We start from the raw sequence: 17,575 nt of genomic DNA, 5'->3' as shown, positions 1-17,575 counted from the left end.
ATTAGCATAAGAGATACATTTAATCTGGGGAGTTTTACGACTTGCCACGAAGCCACAGGATTGGTTAGTACATTTTTTAATTATGCATGTAAAATTTCCTTATTAAACATGATAAACGAGGAAACCTTAACAAGACACATGTAAGTCAATGTATAACAATATCTATAATATATCTAATATATTGACGACCGGTTTGGCCTAATGGGTAGTGACCCTGCCTACGAAGCTGATGGTCCCGGGTTCAAATCCTGGTAAGGGCATTTATACGTGATGAGCATGGATATTTGTTCCTGAGTCATGGGTGTTTTCTATGTATTTAAGTATTTATTCATATTTATATATTATATATATCGTTGTCTAAGTACCCTCAACACAAGCCTTATTGAGCTTACTGTGGGACTTAGTCAATTTGTGTAATAATGTCATATAATATTTATTTATTTATTAATTTATCTCATGTATACAAGTTTTTGTGAAACTGCTTTTTTAATACCATGGCAGTGGCAAGCCAGCGTGCGGCCTGCCTGATGTTAAGCTGCCACCGCAGCAACTCTAGTGTTACACGTTGCTTTGCTTACAAGGATAAGAATGCAGGTATGTATGTAGGTATAAATTCTTTATTGTGAAAGTAACAGTCTTTATTTTTCAATTTAGTCATATTAATATGCACTAATGTCAAAAACGACCATCGGTTCTAACTCTACACCACAGCCCCGAGACTATACCGGCGCAAGAAACTATTGTAATAATATGGAAAAAACTTGTGGTTTAAATCAATCAATTATATGTCAATTTGAATCACCACCTCAATATCCCCGGTCAATTTTAAAAACTTCGTCGTGGGCACCTAAGAGCTAACCTAACCTAACTGATCAAATCTGCTAAATATTAGTCAATAAAATTGGTCAAACGAACTCTATTTAGTACCTATATGGTGATTAAAAAAAAAAACGGACAGACAGACGGACATGACGAATCTATAAGGGTTCCGTTTTTTGCCATTTGGCTACGGAACCCTAATAAAACCCTTTAAAAGCAAGCCCCGTGTAGTAACATCGCATGCAATTGGGTCTCATCTACGGCCAACTACGACAGCAGTTCATCGACCACAGTTTTACTTTATCGCTCTCACCTATTTAAACCCGTTTTTATTTAAACTCCGCTATCGCAAATAACATCATTATACTACATCTAACAACAGTTATCTTGTATTTTGTAGGTCATTCTCATGAGATATCACGTTTTTGTTTGGGAGGTTTATTCCGTATGCTCAGTTCCCACGAGTAACTTCTTCAACTGAATTACCTATTCCGCATTTAGAATTAGTTCGTTTTTTTATTACCTAACATATACATGTATATAAAGTAAATTAAACGTAACGTAACATTTAATATAACTCACATTTAGTAGGCATGAGCATCCAGAAATGTGGCATGAAGCCCCGGCAGTATCCTCACCCTCTCTTCTCCGTTAACTAAAGCTGAGAGTATCTTGGCCGCGTCGATCAGTTACCTTAAGGGTGCCTTTCCACCAAAGATGTGCTATTCTTGCTATGCTATGTTTTCATACATTTGAAACGCAGCTACAGCTACGTTCCAAATGTATGAAAACATAGCATAGCACATCTTTGGTGGAAAGGCACCCTAAGACGCCCGCCAAGACGCCGCGTATATGAGGTTAGCATGGTTGATTCAGTTGACTGCGCCGCAGTTGAACACATCATGGTTATAGTTGTAGCTACACCAACCATTAAATTAGACAACTCACCTTCAGTAGGCATCAGCATCCCGAAATGCGGCCTGAACAGTCTCCACAGCCCCGGCGGTATCCTCGCTCGTTCTTCCTCACTGACTGAAGCTGACAGTATCTTCGCCGCGTCGACCAGTAACGACGCCCGCCAAGACGCCGCGTATATCAGTCGCATGGTTGACTGCGCTGCGATGGAACACACCGTGGATATGGATTTAGCTACATTGAGAAGTAAATTAAACAACTCACCTTCAGTAGGCATCAGCATCCAGAAATGCGGCCTGAACAGTCTCCACAGCCCCGGCGGTATCCTCGCTCGTTCTTCCTCACTGACTGAAGCTGACAGTATCTTGGCCGCGTCGACCAGTAACGACGCCCGCCAAGACGCCGCGTATATCAGTCGCATGGTTGACTCCGCTGCGATGGAACACACCGTGGATATGGTTTTACCTACATCGAGAAATAAATTAAACAACTCACCTTCAGTAGGCATCAGCATGCAGAAATGCGGCCTGAATAGTCTCCACAGCCCCGGCGGTATCCTCGCTCGTTCTTCCTCACTGACTGAAGCTGACAGTATCTTGGCCGCGTCGACCAGTAACGACGCCCGCCAAGACGCCGCGTATATCAGTCGCATGGTTGACTGCGCTGTGATGGAACACACCGTGGATATGGTTTTAGCTACATCGAGAAGTAAATTAAACAACTCACCTTCAGTAGGCATCAGCATCCAGAAATGCGGCCTGAACAGTCTCCACAGCCCCGGCGGTATCCTCGCTCGTTCTTCCTCACTGACTGAAGCTGACAGTATCTTGGCCGCGTCGACCAGTAACGACGCCCTCCAAGACGCCGCGTATATCAGTCGCATGGTTGACTGCGCTGCGGTGGAGCACACCATGGGGAACAGGTTTTGATGGCGACGGAGGTTGTAGAAGGATATTCCTGTGAATTCATAAAAGCGTGATTAGATGACAAAAATGTTTACAACTACATTACTCTTCCTATTTGGTAGTTGATTAAATATATATCTTAACTTCTATGTCATCCGGGCCAAACAAGGAATGACTAAACATAATTATAATTGATCATTTCATAATATCGGCTCAATAGTGTCGAGTCTACGGTGGAACACATAGAAATAAGTAGGTAGTAGGTACCTAGTCAAACAAACCACTTTTACATACATAGGTCGCTATTATCAGCCCCTTTGGCTTTGTCACGATGTAAGAAAAATCGTATAAGGTTAGTAAAATAACTAAGAAGGGTAAGGAAGTAACTTGACTAGTCGATTCATCTGATAATGTCTTTGATCGGCTATGAAATCGCATGTTGACAAGCCTTTAATAACCTTTCAGGTCGCAAGTTAATTATTATTAATATGTATTATTTAACTTTAGGATCTGGCTGAATATGTCGGATCAAAGTAAAGAATTGATAAAGAACTTATGATTTAGAGCAAGACTACTTTATTTATGGCAAAATTTGGCTCGCTAAATGAAAAATACTTAAAAAATGTATGGTGAATTAGACAGTAAGGTAGATGGCATTAATGAACTTATTTTTATTTTGTCGTTTTTATTTTAATTTTCGTCAAACATAGATAAAAGGTGAATACTTTATTCACTGAATAGATAGAGAATAATATAAGCGCAATTTCGCCTTATGTCCTACCACATCAATGGGTTACATACTTTTTAGGGTTCCGTACCCAAAGGTCAAACGGGACCCTATTACTGAGACTTCGCTGTCCATGCGTCCGTCCGTCTGTCACCAGGCTGTATCTCATGAACCGTGATCGCTAGACAGTTGAAATTTTCACAGATGATGTATTTCTGTTGCCGCTATAACAACAAATACTAAAAACAGAATAAAATAAATATTTAAGGGGGGCTCACATACAACAAACATATTTTTTTTTGCCGTTTTTATAAACAATGGTACGGAACCCTTCGTGCGCGAGTCCGACTCGCACTTGCCCGGTTTTTTTTTTGTTTCAAATTGCGATTTCGTGTCTATTCCGCCCAGAATGAGGAACTCTGCCAAATTTCATAAAAATCTGTTAATAATAAAAATCGGCCCTGACAGCACAATAATTAAGCCATAAATAACAAAGTTATTAGGTGTTTAGCCGGTTGAAAAAGTGTGCTTGCCCATTGTTTTTAAATTACTTAATTACTCAGTTAATGAAGTCAGCTGCAGGGAAGGCAATGTCACTGAATTAAATTGCTTGATAAGGAAAGCATAGGTAGTACCTATCTAAGAAATGCTGTTAAAGTAATTTAAGGTTTTAACAGAGTCTAAAGACTCGAAGAGGTACCTACTCAATATGTATATTTGTTTTTTTAACTCATCACTATGGAAGATAAAGAGCCAAACATTACCGAACCTTACAGCCGCGCCGAAACTGTACTTTCGGTAGTGTCTGAAAGAAGTTTCGGTATAAAAACAATGTTGAAGGAATTAAACTAGCGCAATAACCTTCGGTTTCGGTAAAAGATCCGCTTTCGGTCGGTCGCTTGAACGTCTTAAGATGAAGGACAAATATGTCACCGATCAAATATATATTTATTACGATTGTTTTACTCTAATCTTTAAGATGTTGTCTGTACCTAAGTAGGCTAGAATTAATTGCCCTGCTTCCAAGAATAATTAAGTACCCAGCGTTAAACTAATTAGTGAACCAAATCGTAAATGATTCCACGCAATATTGTAATCAAGCCGGCTTAGCTTATCCAGCTTATCTTATAATAGAGACATTATCTTATAATAACAATGACTAGATAATGATTAGGTATTCCAGGGCGTTTTTTTTATTTTATTTAGGAAAGTCTAAATTTGAAAAGAACAAAGAATGAAGTCAATATGGAATGTAGATGGTATACCTACAACTACAACTATGCGTCTATCTAATATATGTAACTATACTGTGTGACATATTTAGGTGATACAAGATATATGTACACGATTGTACTCATTTCTGTATGTGATCAACTCTTAATATATTCAGCAATTCTGAAATCAGCACAAAATAAATCCAGATCTCCATACCTTGTCTCAAATTTAACTTTAGGTACGGAACACCGAATTTTTTGCGGTTTCAGGGTTCCTCTCATAACAAAAGTTGATCATAGAGACAGTCGCGTATAAGCTTGTATTGCATCTCGTAAACATTGCACCTAGTATTATCAAAGGGTCATCAACAAAACGATATTGACTATCGTTTTCATACGAAACTCACGATCGTACAGTCGTCAATGTAGTATCAAAACCCTTACAAATTGTGAAACGAGTTTTTTTTTTACATTTTACAATAAATGTCCATGTCACGATATACGAGCCCCGATGCATATGTTTTCGTCTAGCCGGAACATTTTTTGAGGTTCTCCCTTGTTGTACAAAAATATTTTTTTAGTTAAAAAAAATACGACTGTTTAATGCTAAATTCTCATGTAGTTTCGTTTTATATAGAAATTTTCTAAATCCATTCACATTCGTACTGAAAGAAAAAAATAAAGACTTTATTTTTTCGGGCAAGAATATAACAGATGTAACGGCTAATACCAAAAAAACAACACGGCTCTGCCAATGAACTGACAATTTTGCTTCAAGCCCATGCATGCAGAAGTGCTGTAGAAGAGGACAACAACATTAGGTAAAAAAAAAAAAAAAATTTTTTTTGACAATTTTTTATTATTATATCATCAAAATAAACTAGATGCTAAACATTACTTGGTTACTGCGTCGTTAGATCTAAATGTGTAAAATGTATTAGGATAAATTAAATATTTGTTTTTAACTAGATGAACTCCACTGCTCGTACCACATCATGACACCACACACAAGTAGCTAGCGTAATTACTCGCGAGTGCCAGTAGTCACGTATGCCTTAGCATTTTTGTCGTAAAGAATTAGAACTACTTTTTATGTTTTATTCGCCAACTATGTAAAAAGGAAACATTAAAAATCTGTTTCTGGTCAATTTTACTAAGAGCAATGAACTTTTAAAATTGGGACAGATGGTTTATTTTATTTCACGATGAGTGAAACAATAAAGTATTTTTTACAATCGTGATATATAATAGAGATCTTTTTAGAGCGTGTTTAGGCAATGAAGCTTACTGAGTTGCCTAAGTAAGGTAAGAGATTGAAAAGCTTGCTTATATCACTATTGTATACAATACTTTTTCTACGAGTCATCTAAAATAATATTTTTTTTCCTATAAAACCTAAATAAGGTTGACTAGTAGAGAATGCTTCCGGTATTAAGTCCGCCTTTTGTACGATAAGTTTTTCCTTTGTGCAATTAAGATTAAATAAATAAATAGATAACGAAAATTGGTAACTATCTCAGTAGACAAAAATGTAGTACGAAAGACAAACGCGCGACTATTTAGTTCCGCCCCGCACCCGTTTAGTATTTTCTATGGGAGCACGGTGGCACTTCAGTCAGTCAGTCAGGTGGCAGATCAGTCCATTTTTTAGTTGACCACATCGTATCGAAATGAATAATGTAGTTGAATTGGGAGCCCATGACACATGTTGAATATTATAACAAAATTTAGTTAAATGGATTCAAAATGAGCCATCCATTATAAAAAAGTGGAATTAAAAAAAAATATTGAGATTATAAAAAATAACAAGGCTTCCAAGTCTAAAAAATTTTTTTTTTTGTCTGTTAAAAATAGAAAAAAAATGGCACCATTAGATTCCTTACATTTTATTGAAAAATAAATTTTACGACAACTATACACATAAACGCCATATTTCAGGCTCAAAATGGCAATTTCCTTGATCTTCCATACATTTAGGACAGACTTATGTGATGTGACGCCGCATTTCCCCGTTGAATGACGATGCTAATTCTTTGGACAAAATACTGACCAGCCCTTGTAACTTGTACTTGTAACTTAGTTCCTGTTAATGTGATATACTGAAATAAAACGTTATGCAACCGACCGATATAACCTTCGTATGTTTATTATATTACAATGTTATTGATAATATAATAATTTGTTTACGATGTCACGCAATCAAACCAACAATGCACTCTCGTGGCGATATAGTAATTGGTGCTATTATAATTGGTCGACTCGTTTGTGTTACCAAAATAACACAAGTAACTATGTAGTTGTGATAATAATACAGACGCAACTTAGTATTGGTGGCACGAGAGTTGAAGTCACACACACAACAACAATATCATGTAATGATTGCGAGATTTCGAAACTAGTGTTCTTTTTTCGTACCGATAGCAAGTTGAACCTCCAGCCGCAAAGCGGACCAAAAAGTTTCTTAAAGGTATTTTTAATCTTAATATTTATGTGGCCAACAACTGGGCTAAAAAAGACGTTTATATCGTGCGCTTAAGTCACATTCACTCATTCATTCGTTCAATACTGTTTTTGCGATTAGTACTCTGTGTAGCTGTGTGTGTACAAGTAATCATTCACCTCAACTCTCCTGGCGATACCTGTAATTTCTGTCCTTGCTTCGTCGGCGTAGGTGTCGTTCAAAACTGAACCCCATTTTAACCCCGTTAGGGATTGCATTAAAACAAATCCTTTCTTAATGGAGCTCTAAAATATTTGAAGAATAAATGTTTCTAATTCCATGTCCCTATTCTTAGCAGTTTAGATTGCTATTTACCAGGATCAAAGTTGTTACCTATAAGGATTTGTCCAATACGCAGTTCGTCCAAATCGTATTTCGTCCATTCGTCTTCTACGGGTTTCGTCCATGATATACGGGATTCGTCACTAATCGAGTTCGTCAATTTCGCGAAAAAAATATATATAATAAAAATATATATAATACTTATGTATAATAATAATAAAGAATTATTTTTTACAAGAAAGAAATTATACTCGTTTACATGTTTCGTCATTGCATTAAGAATAGTTTGTGTAGGGAAACTATAGCTATATTATGTTAAAACCCCTTTGTTCATTTAATTTTTATCAATGAGGGTTTAGAAACGAGCTGGTGCTCAGGGTCTGATGATGGAGCCGTAAGGTGGTCACCGGTACCAATCAACTAGATATGTAACTAAACCACTTCGAGCTGTTTCATATACATAGTCTGATTTTAGTATTTATTTCAGAGAGAAGAGAGGTAGATGATCACGAGTTTTCAATTGTTTATACTTGCTCATATATTTTCATAATGATTCATAATTTCCTCAATTAGTTGGAACCAGTGGAATTTCTAGACCATAAAACAAACCAAAAGTCACTGAGGTTAAATCGGTGTCAGAGACACAGAGACAATTTTGTTTGGGAAAGTACCACTGATATTATATATAATATAAGTGTCAATACCCAGAATTTGAAAATCAAAATCTTTATTCTTTTCAATTTGTAACAATGAAAAATTACGTCGAGAGACTTGAGAGTCAAATTCCACTTTATAATAAATTGTCTATTTATTGTTTAACTGATATTGTGTGTCCCAATAGGCCCTTTTATTTAAAAAAAAAAGAATCCCATAAGTATGCTGTTTTTACCAATTCAAGACAAGAGATCACTGACACTGGTTTCTAAAAATGGCTCCAACAACACAAATACACGATAAACAGGTAATTGCATATTTTAATAACTAATTAGGGAGCCCCTATATAGTGATACAGTGATAAGTATAATATTAAGATTTCGTAAACACAAACACAATTAATTCGAGCAAATTTGATTGTTTACGTTTTGACAAGAATACTACAAATAAAAACTTTCCACGTACCTATAGTATAATAAAGATTATGTTACGTCATGCAGTGCGGAGTAAATACCTAGATCTTCTGATAGTAATTATGAATATTATAAGTGAACATTTCATATAAATGGTTGTAAATAACTACGAAACAAATCAAATTAATTTCGCTAAAGGCGAATTTAAAAAAGTTATGGCTTTCGGACGAAACTTAATTTAAAGGATGTGTGCGGTATTTTAGTTTTTGTACTTACTTACTTACTCCGTTGGCTCAGCGACCCAAAATGAGACTTGGCCTCCGACACAAGACAGCACCACTTTTCTCGGTCCTGTGTAGTGTGGTAGTTTTTGTATATATGTAATATATATTATAGAATATATATATATATATATATATATATTGTAGGTTGTACATGTATATTGTAGGTTGAAATAAATACCTTTTCTATTATTATTTTTTGCGCCACTTTTATTTATTTATTTAAACTTTATTGCACACATAAAGAAAAATGTACAAATGGCGAACTTAATGCCAAAAGGCATTCTCTACCAGTCAACCATTGGGTCAAACAGAGACACACACACACACACACACTTTTGACAGACTTTGTACAGTACGGATGTCTACCGTCTCCAATTCTCCCTCAATTGCTCAAAGGTTAACTGAAAGAGATCCCTTAAAGGGATAAGTTCGCCTTTGTACTAATGATGAGTGTTTTATTTCCGGTTTTGTTTTCATTTCTGTACAATAAAGAGTTTTACTACTACTACTTTCTTCTTCTTCCTCGCGTTGTCCCAGCGTTTTGCAGAAGCTAACAAATCAAATTTCTTTATTGAATATTTTGATTTGTGTATACGAGTATAAGTGGTCACTGTACTAAGCCTAGCTTGTAAAAGTCTTCTTTATATTTAACCTATGACCATATTACATGGAAAAACAGAAATGTAACGGTCGTATATTAATTATGTTTTTTTTTTCCTAAATGACAATTGGCCTCTAATAACCATTGTTTCAATAGTACAATACAACTATTGTACTTCTACTGCTTGACTGATTTTTAATGTTTTGTAATTATCTATGATTAAATAGAAGTAAAAAAAGAAACGTCATAAAATGCAGTGGGCAAAACGCACGCTACACTAATACAGTATTGACGTTAATCTGTATTACTTACAGAATAACTTCAACATAGATCCTATGTTTGTTTGATTATGAATTCGGCCGGCACTATCAATCGTGTTTAATCTAAGTATCTTAATCATAATCTGTCGGTAATTAAACACGCTTGCTGTAAATAAAAACCCGGTCAGTAGTTTTCACCACTATGGATGAGACAGGCAGGTAAAAAATTTAAATGTCTAAACGATCCGTTATTATAAAATAAAATCAATAATTAAATATTATAGAACATTATTACACAAATTGACTAAGTCCCACAATAAGCTCAATACGGCTTATGTTGTAGTTACCTAGTCAACGATATATATAATATATAATTATATTCAAACAAAGTCATTTTCATGCGAAGACTGCGAAGACATAATATATGGTAGCGACCTCTATACCACCACCACCAGTAATGGGATGGTATAGACTACTCCTGTAAAATAAGTATTTATCATCAGGTTTTAAACACTGGCAACATTTGACCATAAATAAGAGCCGTAGAGATCCTAAGACTTGTTTTTCATAGATGTTTGTTAGTTTTAAAATTAATGCCGCCGTACATCCTATGACTGGAGCAAAAACTTTAGTTTGTTAACAATATGCAATATATGACATCCATGTCAGAATATTTAAAAAAATCAAACTTTGTAACTCTTTTTACTCAACTATGGGAAGTTTTATGATGTTTAGCTGTTTATGTATGTGGTTATGAAACTAATTTTTAACTAGCAAAAACGTCTGCGTACGATGCTATTAAGATTAGAATAAATTCAGAAAAATTACTACCTTGGGTGAGACTTGAACCACCACTTTGACTTGATCTAGAGGCCGTGTGTTCAAGCCACACCCAAGGCAGTAATTTTCCACTTTTGAATTTATTCTAAGCTTATGTGATTATGTTTGTGTCGTGTGTTGTTCCACCGTACTTAGTTAGGGAAAGCATAGCGAGAAGGAAAGAGGGAGCGGAAAACTTTACAAAAGAAGAAATCTATACATTTTCTTGGTTACTAACCACTACAACAATTAAGGAAAGGCACGAAAAACATGTGACAAATAAAAACGCCGCGGATACATACGAACTTAATGCCTATAGTTATGTACAGCTAGACAATTTACCTACCCGGCAAAAGGAAACATGGTCGCCCCCTTTGCGCTTCCGTGGAGCAAGAGTTGGTGGTATTGGGGATGGGACGGGTGGAAGGTGGTTACCCAGAACTTACCTTGCGGTTTCCTGTTGAGGTAGAACTCCAGCGTGCCCTGCCACATATCCACACGCACGCCAACTATGGAGCCGCGACAAAAGCCCGGACTGTCGGTCTTCTTCGCGTCGTGTCGCACGGCGCCTTTGTAAGACAGCCCGTAGGAATGCTCGTCCTCGCCGAGGAGCGATGTGAACCTAAACCGGCTGTCGGCGATGTTGACTTTGTCGGTGCCGATGCCCACCATCTGTGAACATTGGTTATGTTAGAGAAATGTAGAATAAGTCGGTCAGAAGTTTTTAACAGGTATTGGTCGATTATAGATATAGTCGATATCTTGTTTTCACGACGTGTGACCAGGAATCTTATGTCGCGACTTAAAATAGAATAGATTACCGGGTCGAAAAATGTATTTTTCATGTTTATTTTATTTTATTAAAATTAAATCGTTCTCCCATAGCATGTTTTAAAGGAAAGTCGTAGTTAGTGAGTAGTTAAGTACGATATCGTATAGGAATAGGACATATCGATTTAGGTATTAGTAACTATATAATTTGAAGTAGGTACTTGTTTACCGACTTGTAGATAACGAACTAATAATAGTGTAGAAATATAGGCTGCATAGGTAATTTAATTATCATTATCTGTGAACTCAACACATGATAGGTTCGGATCGAAATATGTCTACCGATACGGCCTAAATTACGTGATCGTCTCGTTTAAAATTAATTATTATGTTTGACTCTAGTGATGAAATAATTGACGATACATTATTTCATAAGTTTGATTTTGGCGACAAGATAATTACAATACACGTGCGACCTAGACCCTGGCGCTCTCAATCACAGACATTTAGGCAATCTGCCAGGAAAAATAGAAAAGCTCTATCTCGGCTTGCCTTGAGAAAGAATGCCAACGAACTATTAGGGAACTAACTACGCATAAGTAGAGTTGCGAAGGCTGATAGAAACCAACCGCATTGGTTTCCCTTTTGACGCAAATTGCTATTGTCTGTCTAGGATAGCGTCAGACGATACGGATGAGGTTCACTCACTAATGGCCACGCGTCTACGTGTGTGAACGACGGCATTTTGTAAAGCGAATCATATGTTTGAATCTGAATAATAAAGGAACGAGTTTGAATCTGAATAATATAAAGAACCCCGAGTCGCTATATTTGGTCGAACAGAACGAGAGAGTCAAACGTTACCCTAATACTACTACAACTACTACTATACTATCTACTTAGCAAACCAAATTTGTCAGTAAATAAGAACAAAAAAAACTATATACATCCCTTTATTTTGGGTTCTAGTACTAGCGTAAGTACTTGATGAAAACTGTGTCCCCTCGCACCGCAGCAGTACCAGAACTATAAAACACATCCCACTTCTAACGGCGTTGAACATTACTCTAATACTACTACTATACTAAGGCCCATGGTGCAGTAAGAATGAAATACAATATCAGTGCCATATTTTTCTTTTAACATCTTGATTTCCCAGTAATATTGATGGCCCCTGCTGAAAGCTGTGTCTCCTCGCACCGCAGCAGTACCAGAACTACAGTATCCGACTTCTAATGGCGTCGAACGTTACTCTAATCCTACTACTAATAGTTAGTTAGTGCTTCTGGGCATTTTCCGCGAATCGACCTGTTTGCAGTCTAGGACAATGTGTTTTGTTGTTGGTGCAAGGAAGAAGAGGACTTTTTCCTTGCACGCTCTGCACATGGGGCTGTCTGTTTTACCCATATTGTGTAGGTGTTTGTTTAGTGTGTTACGTCCTGTAATTAATCCTACTATTTTACGTAGTTGGTGTCTAGGTGTTTTCAATAGTATTTTGGTGAGCTTGTGGTTCAATTCCGGTAAAATATCCTTGGTCTGCCTACATATGTCCGTTTCATTCCAGTATTTACTAATACTACTTACTATACTATTAGACCCAAGATGCGAGAATTGAATACTCACAATATCAGTGCCATATGTGTCTGTTAGCATCTTGATTTCCCAGTAGTAATGATGGTCCCTGCTGAAAGCTGAGTCCCCTCGAACCGCAGCAGTACCAGAACTGTAAAACGGGTGGAACGTGACTTGTTTCTGGTTGTCCTCGAACACGACCCAACTCTGGCTCTCTTCGGGCTGCTGCCATTTCCATTCGCGTACTGAAATAGAATTAAGAGTCGTGACATAGATTGAGCTTGGTGATTAAACACACAAGTACACTTTTTCATTAAATACCATTTTGTTATCGCACCTTATTACCTACTTTTTTCTCTAAAATTAAGAATATTTGGAATAGCTCCAGTGATTCTGTAACACCCACAAAAAAAACCCATTTATTTTATTGATGAGAAAGTGCTTACCGATTGGCTTTTCTCTCCCACAAAAAACACATACATAAAAGTAGGTTGTATTGAACAAATAAAATGCATATATTTAACTTTAATTCATGACAGTTCTTACAGCCAGCAAGAATTATTTATAAGAAATAACACTCACTTGCAAAGAAAATAACATGTTAACATAGTTTTCTGATTGTAAGCGGTGGTACACTGCCTTAACAATTACCATACAATGTCCGCAAATACCTGTTAGCATACTGTAATTGTTGCTTGGATTATCATGAGTCAGCATTGAGGTGTCACTTATCAAACTATAAATTGGAAATCTATAGCAAGCTGTTGCATTAAACATTGCCATTAAGTAAACTAATAATTGATAGTTTCTGAATAAAAAATCTTTAAAAAAAATTCAAATAAAGGTTGCTGGTTGCTGCAAGCATTATGGGCTTTTCTGCACTGAGTCGGACTCGCACAGGAAGGGTTTTGTATCATTATCTATAAAAACGGTCACCCATGACCCCGCCCGACGTTGCTTAACTTCGGTGATTGGATGAGAACCTCGAGATTGGAAAGAAATATTTATTTTATTCTGTTTTTAGTATTTGTTGTTATAGCGGCAACAGAAATACATAATCTGTAGAAATTTCAACTGGCTAACTATCACGGTTCATGAGATACAGCCTGGTGACAGACGGATGGACGGACGGACAGCGGAGTCTCAGTAATAGGGTCCCCTTTGACCCTTTGGGTACGGAACCCTAAAAAGTGACTTAAGGAAGCTAAGTAGATATAAATATTTTCCTATCTTTAGAGATCTTTAAGAAGAGTTAAATAATGGTAGCTAGAAGGAAAATGTTGTTATATGACAACTTAATTAGAACAGCACTTAGTCACAGTACACTATATATATAGTCCTGCTCATCGATTTCGATGACGGCGACCTCAGCAATTACGGATTACGCCGATTATGGGCCCTAATGTGGCTGAACAGTAGTGAATCTAAGGCCGCTCGGCAAGTTATTTGCCTACTCTTGCGCTGGCGCTTAGGGTTGTCACTTTTATTTTTAGTTAAATAGTATTTAAATAATATAATTAAATGTTCTATCAATTCATAAATGAGGTATAAATAAAACGCTTTTATAATATTTACATTAGGAAATGGAATTTATTAAAAAAATTATAAACACGATACAAAAAAAAACCTCCGGTTTTAATGTTGATGTGGTCCTTTTCAAATGCTTTGCGAAACACCTGCTCACTCCTTTCTATATTCACGAGGAAGTCATCGGGTGGGACCATGAGTAAATTTCGATCTGTACCATAATTCCTGTAATTAATGTACAATTCCGGGTTTGAGGAGTCGTTATTGAGACACTACAATATTTTTTGCCTCTATTTGAAGTCATGATTAAAAAAATGAAGGCTGGTAAGAGCAGGCAAATGCGAACGGGCGTGCAGCGTACTCAAATGCGCGCGATTACAGTCGCGGTACGGCCGCACTGCACTGCTACCACCGTATTCCCCCGTATATCATGCTAATGTGTGCGTGGCAGCGCGTGCGTACACGGCGGCGCCAGGCGCGCACGCAAACATTCAAGCCGGCAGCGGCACATTTCTATGAATATTACCTACTGTTCTTGTACTGTGACTTAGTTGTGTGGCAGGAGTTTGAATAATTGACCACTTATATCTACAATGTAGCAGAGATAAGTATCTTTTTGCTTTTATGGCTTTCTTAGTTAGTAGATCAGGTCATAAGTTCTGTCCCAAAGGTTTTTATTGATAAAAAAGTTATGGCTACAGATTCATCATTATTTATGCACATCGTTTAAAAGCTTATTTAATGGTGAATAATTTACAATATAATTCAGCGTAATTTGCTGCCGCAGTTTTGCATAATTCTAGGTAATATTCGGATAAAACATAAAAAACCACGTCAAAAAATATGCTTGTTTAAGGTGATCTTGATCACTATTTATTTTTCTCTTTAACATGCTTGAATCTTGCATAACGCAAAAGCGAGGTCACTTATCTTTATTTTGATATTATATTTTATGTGAATTGGACTGACATTATTGCTACTATTTGTTTTACCAAATCTACTTGTAGTATGGGAGTAAAATGTAAGCATGTGACTGAAAAGTACCCTTTGTTTGATTGAAGGGTATTATGTACAGTAAAGACTTGGAGAACTAAATGCTGGTACCTAGTACAGAATTGTTGGGCAAATGAAGTAGTTTCATACAAATAAATGATTGTAACTATTTTATTCATGTGACACTGATTATTACTCTCTTTTCAGCTTATCTCAGCCGCATATTCGCGTCTAACGATAATCCTAAAATAAATAACTTGTAAATAAGATTGCGACCTAAATTTTATACAAATTATATTACGTTTTGATAAGTATAAAATATCAAATCATGGCTATATTTTAATATTAAAAGCTTTGTATTACATTTTATCAGTCAAATATTTTTTTTTATTATTTAAACTGTTTACTTTTAGTGCAGTTGATTTTATGGACATCAGTCCAAAGATACTTCAACTTACCCTGCTACTTAATGTAACAATGCCAACATACTAACAATTAAGTGCTATTTTCATCTTTTCCTCTATTGCAAGGAATAATATTATGGTGTAAGAAAAAGTTTAATGCAATGTTATTGAGAAACAATAATTAAGTATAATAGGTAAAAATTTATTTTAATAGCTTTATAATATTTATTTGGCATGATAGTATAGTAATACTAATTGTAGCACAGTGTTGGGCAAAAAGTAGTTGGATTACAGATTAACGATTATGATTACAAAATATAATGTGTTTGTTTTACAAGAATTTGTACAAAGGGACTTATTAAATGAGGGCAAAAATGAGTAGTTGTCAGGTGACCAGTTCCATGAAGTGGCATTTTGGTTGGCACCTGAGCATTATTATTTTTTAATTTATATGGCATGAGGTTAAGTGTATGAAATGTAGTGTATGAAAAAAATAATAGTTGATACTGCCTGCAGTATATAAACGTAAGTACTATCTCGGACGATTGATGTTCCAAATGACATTGATATGTCAGAGTTTTCTATTGTTTAGTTGAGTTAAATGTAATGTCCATGTGATAACAATGCTATATGTAACATTTAATTACTTTTTATTAAAATAAAAATAATAAAAAAATAACAAAATATATATATATTTTTTAATTAACTATGCCATTTAGTTTCCTTAAACATACTTATAGTGTTTGTCTAATAAAAATGTTTGTTGTTATCCCGAATATATGACATGATCTTAAACCAAAGATATGTTTTTCATGTAGTTCAAGTTCAACGTTTTTATTTGCTAGAATCATGGTCAGGTACAATGTGATCGACTTAAAATAACATGGATCAACATAATTCACCATTTTTAGTGGCATGCAAATTAAAATATACAATTTGAATTATATTAATTAATTCAATTAAAATAAAATTAATATTATTCTTAAAAGTAAAATAAAATCACAGTTTTTATAACTTAGATATATAAATTATTTAAAAAATAAATTAATTTATAAAAACATTTATCAATGAGCCAATGTCAGAGTTTCCGTTAAAATAATATGGTATTGAATGTAATAAAAAAGGAAAAATGATTAAGATCAGTATTCTTCTTTTATCTTATCAAAAATATTTATAAGAATATTATCTTATCCTACTATTACTATGTGATAACAATTACTACTGAGGGCTCTGTAAAACATATTTTATTTACAATAACATTATACATAATGGATATATACAGTGTGGTATAAATAGTTAGCTGTAACAGAATGTATATAAGCTCAGTTTAGCTATAGATGATATTTTGGATTGTGCTTTTGGAATGCAGAAGTTTAAAATCAGTTTAAATGATTGTATTATTTATTGTGCAATAATAAATAAGGACATCTATCTGCCACAGTTATTTTACCTTGAACTTTAATAAAATAGATACATCAACTCTGTACAAAATCTTGTCTTATCATTTTAAGCTATTTTCTCTCCAAGCAAAAAGTTAACTTATAGTTTTAAAAGTAACGGCATTTAACATACCTTCAACGTCTTCTCCACAAGAGCAAGGGTTCACCTGCTTCCATGGCACTGGTTCACGTTTCTTGAAACACTGACAGTATGGCTTTGCACATTTGTTCTCACTGACTTTAGACTTTTGTGGTCCGACCAACATATTAACTGCATAAATTTGGATCAAAAAGTAAGCAAAACGTTCACTTCACTTCGTTATTTCAATACAATGCACAAAATAAAAAATAACACGTAACATACAAACTACAGCACTGTATCTCAGAACACATATAACTGACGGTTGGTAGCAGTGACAGCAGGTTTATATAGTAAGTTATCGTTCAAAAATATATAATGTTATCAGACCTTATTA

The 17,575-nt window shown here is 35.4% G+C and overlaps 1 protein-coding gene across 2 annotated transcripts in view; it reads right to left on the bottom strand.

The window, feature by feature from the left end:
* LOC133524601 (uncharacterized) overlaps positions 1-17,510 on the bottom strand; it is a 30,546-nt gene extending 13,036 nt beyond the window's left edge. For both annotated transcript variants that reach the window (XM_061860720.1, XM_061860721.1), the window contains exons 1-4: positions 17,233-17,510; positions 12,788-12,981; positions 10,840-11,065; positions 1,999-2,691 (exon numbers count right to left, since the gene is read on the bottom strand). In XM_061860720.1, coding sequence (XP_061716704.1) covers positions 1,999-2,691; positions 10,840-11,065; positions 12,788-12,981; positions 17,233-17,365 — 1,246 coding nt within the window. In that variant the 5' untranslated portion in view covers positions 17,366-17,510. The remainder of the gene's footprint in view (positions 1-1,998; positions 2,692-10,839; positions 11,066-12,787; positions 12,982-17,232) is intronic.
* Between the last annotated feature and the right edge of the window lie 65 nt (positions 17,511-17,575).

Source organism: Cydia pomonella, chromosome 13 (assembly GCF_033807575.1).
Source record: "Cydia pomonella isolate Wapato2018A chromosome 13, ilCydPomo1, whole genome shotgun sequence".
Taxonomy (NCBI): Eukaryota; Metazoa; Arthropoda; class Insecta; order Lepidoptera; family Tortricidae; genus Cydia; species Cydia pomonella.
Note: the sequence above shows the minus strand (reverse complement) of the source record. Positions and strands in the feature narration are given on the sequence as shown.